The following is a 9,890-nucleotide window of genomic DNA, read 5'->3' as shown; positions in this document are numbered from 1 at the left end:
ACGGTGTCTGTCATAGTGATATGGCGTGTTTGGGATGTTAAACCCCACATATCAATCAATCAATCAATCAATCAATCAATCAATCGAACACACGCATAGCGCTGCTCCAGTTGCGAAACAGGGAGCTTCAGCGTACAAATGCGCATTGTTCCGTCAATCGCTTATCACAGTCGTTTTGCAAGCGAACACGAACACACACACACAAAAAAAAATGCAATGTTGATAAACTTTTAGCATTCCAAACTTGACGTTTAGTCATTGTCAGTTAATACTTACGCAAACGGCTGTATAGTGAGTGGCAAAATAGGCTTTTACGTTCTCGGTTTTATTTTGTCTCAAGGTCCATGGAGTCGTGCTTGCCACGTGTGGCGGGTGTTATACTTTGTGTAGAGTGCTTGCGAGAGTTGTTTCGTGTGCATACTCGATGTGTTTGTACTCTTTGAGTGCATCGGCCGACGGCGGACATGTTGAGTACCCGTCCTGCGGAGCCTTTGCCCGGGTTCTGTGTTAATTTACATGCACGCAACTTCGAGATTGGCGAGTCTGAAAAGAAACGAGAAAAACAATTAAACGCTTGTGTTATCAACGTTTTAACGTATTCAACGGTTGCTCGAAGACAGGGGCGTAGCAGAAATTTTTGTTCATTGCAAAAGAGGGGGGGGGGGGGGCGTTCTTGATGTCCGGGGGTGGGGGGGCACCCACTTGAAATGTATTTTTCGCTCTGTATGCCATGGCCAAAAAAATTTGGGGCGGGGAACGGGCTCAGTGTGCCACCCCCTGGCTACGCCACTGCTCTCAGACCATGAGAGATTCTGGCTGCTTCCATTCCAAAACCAAATAGCTATGTGCATGCCGGAGCTTGTTGGTAATCTTTGATTCGTGCTTAATTGCAACAATCTTCCTGAATGAGGACGGAAAGAATGTGCCACGCACGAGCGCAAACTTCAAGCACAATTTCTATTGTATAGACACGCATTCAAAATGGCAACACTGCACCTGCGATACTTTGCTACCACAAACCACGACACCGTTGAGTTAGCAATCGTCAGACAACAAGATGGAAGTATCAGATACGCTTACAACTTGAAAGTCGCGCAGAGCAACTCAGCGGTCGCTATGACATACTACCCCATAGGTAACGCAATTCTAATTTAGCCATGAAAGAAGATTGCACGCCAATGCACTAGCAATCTGCATGGCCCATTTGAACAGCTTTTAACTATTTCTTTTGCCGCATTTCTATGCTTTTTGGCAGGCATATGTGTGGAGCTCAGCACACTTTCCCAACTCAGACATTCATTCGCAAGGTCTGCAATGCGTCGTAACGCGGCGCTGTGAACCCCCCCCCCCCCCCCCCCCCTTCCCTTGTCAGATATTATACGAATGCTCTCAGAGTCCGTCGTTCTACTTAAAATGTCTGCTACTGTCACATGATAAAGGACCTAAAGAAACAAGAGCTGCTTTACGTTCTCCAAGGTGCGCTATATGCTGGAAAAATTTAGTTTGAAATGCCCACCTTCGTTAACACAGATCCCGGACGTGAAAGCCGTGACCGAGAATAGCTTCACTGCTAATTAACAAAAACAAGAAAGGCAACCCTGCTCCGCTCTTTCTTACTGCTGGACACTATAGATTAGTGCGAAGCAGGTAGAATTTCGCACTAGCTTTCGAAACGACATTGTGTCAAAAGGGACATTTGTGCGCTGGCTTTCGAAAGGACAGTGTGATACCGAAAAGGTGTGTTCCAAGCAAAAGTGCTACACAAAGAAATTTTACGCTCAAATGTAAGTGCGAGACAGATAGTAAACTTCTCCAAAATTGCGTAAGACTGAAACTGGTGTACCTCAAAAGGATATAGTGAAACATAAATCGTGCACCATGAAATAAGTGTCAACAGAATTCTGTGCGTCGCGAAATAAGTTTAAGACTCAAAATGAGTGCCCAAGAATACGCGTCAAACTAAAAATGCACGCCGAAAGGCAATCGTCGAACCAAAAGCACTGCAGCTCCAGAAAGGTGCCCCTCAACATCACTATCCCATCAAAAATATGTTCTACCGCTTGCTACTTTCGAGGTGCACTCAACTGCTTTAAGAAAATTAAAGAACACCCATTGAACAGCGTGAAGGACGAGTGTACCGTTTAACCGTAGAGCTTTCCGTATCCACCATATCCGTAGCCGCCGTAGCCGAGGGCAAGACCATGTCCGTAGCCACCGTAGCCGAGGGCAAGACCATGTCCGTAGCCACCGTAGCCGAGGGCAAGACCATGTCCGTATCCACCGTAGCCGAGGGCAAGGCCATGTCCGTATCCTCCGTAGCCGAGACCATGGCCGACGGCAACACCGTATCCACCGTGTCCGTAGCCGCCGTAGGCGACGCCGGCCTTGATGCCACCGCCGAAGCGCACCTGCGAATAGTACGTGGGGCTCGTCAGTGACTCCGCAAAATAAAATAAGACAGGGAGTAAACAGGCTTGATGGAGCGAAGGAATCAATAAATTCGCAAGACTAAAACGGAATGAGCTCGGGCAGGGTAGGTTGCGTTGAAGATCATCGAGGAGGCCTTCATCCAGCGGGAGACATTAGACAAGATAATTAAGATTATAATGTACATGAATTTGGTTTCTGTGGCCCCGCCGCGGTGGTCTAGTGGCTAAGGTACTCGGCTGCTGACCCGCAGGTCACGGGATCAAATCCCGGCTGCGGCGGCTGCATTTCCAATGGAGGCGGAAATGTTGTAGGCCCGTGTGCTCAGATTTGGGTGCACGTTAAAGAACCCCAGGTGGTCAAAATTTCCGGAGCTCTCCACTACGGCGTCTCTCATATTCATATGGTGATTTTAGGACGTTAAACCCCACAAATCAATCAATCAATCAATTTGGTTTCTGTAAGTTTTTTTTTTCATTCTTACAGACTTAAATGTCCTCGCTAACTTATGTATGACAAGGACAAAGGTAAAAGAGTCTATTTTGTTGGTTTGTTGTGTGGCAGATGATAACAAGGCCATATTAACATCGCAGAATTTAACATGGCACGATTACGTAGGGTGAGGAAAACGCCAGTAACCAAGCCATCATTCTGAAGAGAAGAAGTGTGAAAAGTTGGGCCACGTGGTGCGAAAGTTTTGGGTTCCAGAGTTAAAAACTCCGTGCCTATCAAACTCCGCTGGAATTAGAGCGTCTTTCCCATCAGCACAGTGTCTCTCTGCCTCCTTCGCTGGCTGGCTTTTCGCTGACAAGTTTTTCGCTTGTAATCTTAGAAATTGCGAAAAGTGTGGGCGAAATCGAAGTATATACTGCATTAGGCAACTTTCTGAACTTCACCTTAACACGCCCAGGAACTCGTTATTAGCTAGGTATAGAGCCTAGTACTTCGAAGTTATATCTAATAGCTGTTCTGTTCGATACATGCTACATATGAAATGCCCAGAACAGCTGAAAATGCTTGCAAATGCTTGAGCGAATGAAAAGGCTTGAGCTTGAGGCTTTGCTGAGGTACGCTTAAAGGTCCAGGAGCAATAACATTGCTTGAGTTAACATTGTGTCTTTTCGCAAAATCAAGAGACTTGAAAATGCTTCGCGCCTACATTGATCACCGAAAAACGTTTGTAAGGTCGCCAGCTTTCACAAAACTCAAAGCATTTGCGCTGTGCTGTCAAGGTGGAAGACAGTGAAAGTGAGACAGAGGTGGGTCTGAATATATATATAATCATTATTGACTGTACTGAGTGATCGTAACAGGACATACATTCAAAAGTACCAGCATTTCCTCTGCGAATTACACATATTATATCATTTAGGGCTGCCACTGGCGGTCTCAAAATGAAATCCTCCAGTATACCGGAAATCTCGTTCTTCCGAATGTGCGAAAAAAAGCTCCAAGTTCATCGCTTGTGGAAGTGGTCCGCTCCTTGGGGCAAACTTGTGGGCGTCCGTCGGTTTTGTAATAGAAACTTGTGCACGTTTAGGTCTTTCTTACGAGCGAAAATGCTGAGTTAGTCGAGTTGGTTTATCGGCCGAAAGTTGTTGTACTAGCGGTATTTGTAGACAAACTAGGTTCGGCTGAACACAGCCATATAATGTTAGACTCTAGAAGATCCCAAACGCTTTAGATATCAGTAAATACAGGCATGACGACTACTGTTGCACCAAGCGGTATTTCTAGACTAACTAGGTCCGGCAGAACCCGGCCATATAATGTTCGGCTCTAGAAGATCCCAAACGCTTCAGATATTAGTAAATACAGGCACGACGACTCACCTGGAGGTTGTAAGCCTGGGGCAGGTATGCGCGTCCGGCGTATCCACCGTATCCGACGGATCCGATAGCCGGTCCGTAGACGCTAGCGGCGTAGGCCGACGGTGCGGTGAATCCTCCAGCTGCGGCATAGGACGCGAGGCCCAGAAGAACGGCGGCGAACTGCGGGAGGCAGGAGCTGCACTCAGTGACAGTTACGCGAGCTCCCAAAAGTCACCGTTCATCCGTTTTAGTCACCCATTCCTGCTGTGTGAATTACGTGGACCAAGGGTTTCCACAGCCGGGGGCAGGGGTGAAGTGGTCACACGCGCCCCCTAAATGTTTGCGCACCCTCCCCCTTCTGCCACTCCCAAGAACAAATATTGCCAAAACATCTCATGAGCTTTCCTCCGCATCCCTGCTTCCTTCCGCCCCCCCCCCCCCCCGCCCCCCTGGATTGCAGCAGAAAACCTTGCGTTGCATCTGACTGGGATGCGATTTCACCAGACTAGAGACTCTGTGAAACTCTTCCGTTCATGGAAACTCTTAGAAACACATACTATAGATTTCTACTGAAAAAAAAGTGACATAGCTTTGCCTGTTTCTTTAAAAGGGCATGCATAGGAAGGTTTGTAAGTAGAACGTGCAGTGTCGATAACTTTTTTCCTCCGTGCATGCGTTATCAAAAGTTTCTGTTGTGATCACCTTGCCGTAATAATAAAAAAATTTAGGCCTCCTGCCTATTCTAGCTTTCAGCCTAGCTACAGAAAAAGAGAACAATGTTATCCCGAGAATCTCTGGTGTTTCTCTTAGCGAATCTTTTGATGGTGATGACCAGAAATGCTGGTACCAAAAAACACGTTTGTGATGTTGACGGGTCATTGCTTGAAGCTATCCATTGTCATGGTTTCCCCGAACTGTAGTGTTCCCTAACCGTCTTTACTGACTTTCTTGCGCCATAAACTGTGCTAAATTCGTAGCAGTGAAATTGGTGTTGTAGCTTAGCTTTGACAGTCAACGAGCATGAATACATGACTGTCAATGCCATGCCGTGCTCTTCTCATATGAACTGTTTATAAAGTTTGGGCATAGCCATACAGTCCACCGCAAACCTTTTTGATAGATCCATCGAAACAATTTTTACACTTCACTGTCTCCCAATCTGCTCCTAATCATCAATCTCAATCGCACTACTTGCTTTTTCGAGAGGTCGACGAACGATTGTCTAATCATCATATATTTTCTGAATTTAAAGGTTAAACGCTACGACATCAGATTTCACGCAAACTGATTTCACTTCTCCTAAGCTACATATTTCTTGAGCAGTGCAACACTACATAGTCAAGTAACTAAAGAAAGATCCTAGCTACAGCTCATGCGGAATTGTTAAGCAGTTTATCACGCGCTCAAATTTAGGCGACCGTGAGTCACTGATATTGGGTTGCATCCGGTTCACTGAGAACACCCACAGATTACTTTTGCATCTCATCTTGTATACGTAAAGCTGACGATCACGCTTTTTTAAAAACTCTCTTCACAACAGCTTGCCTCTGCTTGCAACGCGAAATGTGTCCACCGTTATTCTCATCCAAAGCTCACTTCCAAGCCAAGCAAAGACCATCGAGGCAACCCATACGCACAACCTGGGGGAGAAAGAAAGGCCTCCTTTTGGAATATCGGATCAGTCGGCAAGACTGAACACGACGCCCGCGCATTCACTCTCTTCAATTCGATGTGCGATAACACTTAAACGCTAATCAAGACCACCCCGGGATAGCCTTGAGGCTTACGGCACAATAAAAAACTAACAACAAACGACCTCGCGCATTTAAAAGCAACAACCTTGCGGGTGAGAAAGCCGGGCCACGCAGTTACCAGAGTCCAGCCGTGAATCAATGGGACTTAAGCGGTCCGGCGCTTGTACAAGCCTTACTCTGCTTCCTGTCTCCGCTCGGGAAGGTATTAAGAGCGCCATTATGGAGGCACGGTAGATGCTGGAATTCGCAAGCGCACGTGGGCATACGCCAAGGTCCGCATTGCGGTAATGGCTGGAGCTGCTTTACTGGAAATGTATAAGAATCTTTGGTGAACCGAGATACCGGAACGATAGAAGAAGCATCGAGGGCTCTCATTGTGCTTTTTTTTTTCGAGATAAAAAAAAAGAAGAAGAAAAGTTGCGTCAGAAGCTTCCGAAACTCCACGAGTACTTGGTGTGTTCCGATTTGTTCGAAATGCTAAGCTCGACTTCGGCCTTCCTTCTATGGTTACGCAGATATAAGCCAGACCAATAAAAAAATAAAATATGAAATCAGGGTCCCTTGCTACTTCTGGAAGGTACGGCGATAACATGCAGGCAACCGCAAACGACAAAGGAACAAAAACGGGCTTCAATTCGCTCGTTATCGTACGCAACACTGAGCCAAGTCGGCGATGCTTAAAAGTGCTGCAATTCATTGTGCAGATGAACAGGAGTTGAGGCAGAGACGACAGCGAGGATGACAGTTCCTCATCAGTATTTGTTTTTCTTATAGCTGACATAGTCACAGCGTCATTTTTAAGAAAAAAAAATGCAGTACAAATGATTACCGGGTTTCGTGTCGTGCAGAATGTGGGGCTGCTTGAGTGCAAATAAGGCTAGAAACATCTGCCGCTCGTACGAGCCCATTGGGTCAGATTTTGCGGCTTCTTTTCGGCCGTGGTACCGTCACTTAGATACTTGCATAAGGCGTGCCATGTAATCTCATTTAAACACAAAGCTAGAGACAGCTTTTTACCAGATAGATTCAGAAATGCTAAAAATTAGCAGTGACGGCCTAAGCAACGTCTCTCACGACTGTAGTACCTTAAAACATCGTTTGTCACGTGTTCGCGTATATTATAAATGTGTGGCCTCATATCTTAAAAGAGTTCAATGTATGCTGCAGGCGCCGCAACGTATATATGCTCATATCTATAAAATGCGAAACTGCAGTTTAAGCTTCCTGGTAGATGTGTTTCTTGACCATAGTTAGAATTCCCGACCTGCCATATAGAGAAAGGAGACGGAAGAACATGAAGCAGAAATAAAAAAAAAGCGGTCAACTCCTGCTAACATGATCACAGCTCAGTGTCGGAAGGATCAACACGTTCCTTGTGATGATGACGGCATCGGCACCAATCCTACGACGCACCTTAAAGCATTCAGAAATGCTGACAAGCTATCAGCCACTTTCACAAGTTGGCGACCAATGGAACGAGAGTGCGTAGTATGGGTTGAAGCACTTCACATTTTCAAATTGTTAACGTTCACCGTGGCCTCGATGACGCCTCATACATATGGTTATGAAGTCATTCATTACATTGTAAAAATGGAACAAGCTATCAAGAACTGCTACGAGGGGGCGTACGATGGCACAGGAGGCCACGGGCTAAGTCAGATCCCTTGACAGTGGTGCAACGACAAAGACTTAGACGTGACAATAATGGCGGTATAGACAAGAGAAACACACGACATCCTTCGGGACATTTAGCAAATGAAACAAGCAGTTAATTGTCTATCGCCACAAGAGGGGCTAGATGGCACAAGAGGCCATGGTACATGTCCAACCACATCGCGTCAAGTGACAGTGTTGTAACGAGAGTGACGTTGATGGGGGCGTTGATGACGTCACCTCACGAGACTTATCACGTGCTATGACATCATTCGTGACCTTTAACAAATGAAACAAGCCGTCAACTTCTGCGTCGAAATGGCGTGCGATGCCGGAAAGGGTAATGGGACAGGATGAATCACGGGACGGCATAGCAACCATGATGACGTCACGCCTGGCGATGGTGACGTCACGAAAATTGGGGACCTACGACGTCATTCACGGCCTTTTGCCACGGTCACGCGTGACTGGAAACTTATTCGAAATGTCCTAGAATCATCTCGCGCGAGGCCAATCCAAGGAACAGCGCGGACGCCGTACGGGAGGGATGGTCACGAATCTCGAAGTGAAAGGGTTGCACGTGCTCGCGTAGAGCACGTGTATGCGGTATACAGACCAGAGCGTTCATGGCGGCTGCAGTCGACGGACTTGGGTGTGTGCTGCGATAACAAACCGAGAACGGGCAGTAATTGTTCTCCTGGCAGGCCCTGGTTTTTATACAGGGTGGGGTGCAAGGAGAAGGTGGCCCCCGAGGCCTAGCCGCGAGACCAAGCAACCCCTCTCGTTTACCGGTCGGCCAGCCAGCCTCACGCCGGTCGGCTCGTCGCGGGTCCTGTCAGTAGTGCGGCCGGTTTCGCCGTTTTAGCGGAGCAAGGCCGCCCCCTGTACGCGCGCCCACCCTCGCTGGGCGCGGTTTTTTGTCCGCTCGGCGATCACCCTTCGGGCGAAGGACCCCCATCGCTCTGCTGGCCTACAGCCGAAGCGCGCGCGGTGTCCGGTCTGCCGGCCGTCCCTAGGTATTGCGTACTACCCCTCGCGCGGAGCGGCAGTATGCGGCATTCTCGGAACGCCGTAGATTGTAATCTATAGACGCATGCCACCTGCGGTGGGGCCGGATTGGCGGGTCACCAGGGCATTGAAAATGTGCCAGTACAGTGTTATTTCAATATGTTTATGAATTGATATTCACTTGCGCATTTATTCCTACGTTATTTCGCTCACTTCTATTACTAACATCCAGCTTATTGCATGCCAAAAGCCACGGCGTGATTGTGAAAGATGCCTTAGTGGGACACGCCAGATTAATATTTGTCACATGGGAGCCTTTAATGTACGTGCAGATAATAGATGCGAAGCCGCTCTTTGACTAGCTTGTGTAACGCTGTCCGTCCATGTCTCCGTGCCAACGTACCGCACCACGCTCCCCTCACCGCAGTGCGATGCCAAGAAGGTCAAGCCTCAACTGCGCGTTGACGTCACTCTATCCCTAACCTGCAGCAGCTGCTGTCTCCTCCGCAAGCTCGCAACACACTTCTCTCTCGCTTCACTCTCTCCACCGCCCGCAACGCTCACCCGCACGTCGATTGGAAACAACAGACAGACATAGTTGCGCGTCCACAGCAGCCGTAGAGACGCGGCCTGCTACTGCAAATGGCTAGCAGGCTGCGTCTGTACAGCTGCTGTGGACGCGTGACTAAATTTGTCTACTCTTTCCGGCTAGATTACATGCGATAAAATTTACACGAAACTGAACTCACCTCCCGTGTCTTTGCATTCCACACAAACATTTACTCTGGTAAACGCTACACCGGGTTTCGCTTCAAACCGTTATTCCAGCACCGGCGTCAACGCCAGTTTCAACGGGGCAACGCCGGCGCACCGCTGCTGCTTAGTATCTCATCGGGGTTTTTTTTTTTCGGGGAGATGGTCCATAATTTTTTTCTTGCATTACATTTCTATACAAGTGATCCCACCACTTCTAAGTATTGAACCGTCGACCTCGTGCTTAGCAGAGCCGCACCTTAGCTTGTAAGCTACCACGGCAGCCATTTATTTATTTACCTATTTACTTCTGCTCTCACTCGTTCAATCGAAATGCTAAAGTACCGAGTTTCATCCCACCAAAGAAAAAGAAAAATGATGTTTTTTTTTTACCTACAGACGTCTTGTCAGTCTCTCAAATTCAGGAATATCTTTTATTCGCTTCTCTTATACATTGCCATAGGTTTGCGCAATTTCATTCGCC

At 47.5% G+C, this 9,890-nt stretch overlaps 1 protein-coding gene across 1 annotated transcript; it reads right to left on the bottom strand.

Annotated features, from left to right (window-relative positions):
* Positions 1 to 304: 304 nt before the first annotated feature.
* On the bottom strand, positions 305 to 8,415 carry LOC119179568 (uncharacterized). Its single transcript, XM_037430676.2, has 4 exons — positions 8,262 to 8,415; positions 4,260 to 4,418; positions 2,139 to 2,408; positions 305 to 543 (listed from the first exon to the last, which is right to left on the bottom strand). Exons 1-3 carry the CDS (start codon positions 8,271 to 8,273, stop codon positions 2,142 to 2,144), a joined length of 438 nt encoding a protein of 145 aa, XP_037286573.1. The 5' UTR covers positions 8,274 to 8,415; the 3' UTR covers positions 305 to 543; positions 2,139 to 2,141.
* Positions 8,416 to 9,890: the final 1,475 nt, after the last annotated feature.

The sequence above is a fragment of the Rhipicephalus microplus genome, chromosome 7, assembly GCF_043290135.1.
Source record: "Rhipicephalus microplus isolate Deutch F79 chromosome 7, USDA_Rmic, whole genome shotgun sequence".
Taxonomy (NCBI): Eukaryota; Metazoa; Arthropoda; class Arachnida; order Ixodida; family Ixodidae; genus Rhipicephalus; species Rhipicephalus microplus.
Note: the sequence above shows the minus strand (reverse complement) of the source record. Positions and strands in the feature narration are given on the sequence as shown.

Excerpts from the sequence above, each read along its gene's own strand:
- LOC119179568 (XM_037430676.2), bottom strand. Across the intron at positions 2,409-4,259 it reads CCCAGGCTTACAACCTCCAG|GTGCGCTTCGGCGGTGGCAT; the intron begins GTGAGTCGTCGT and ends TACTATTCGCAG.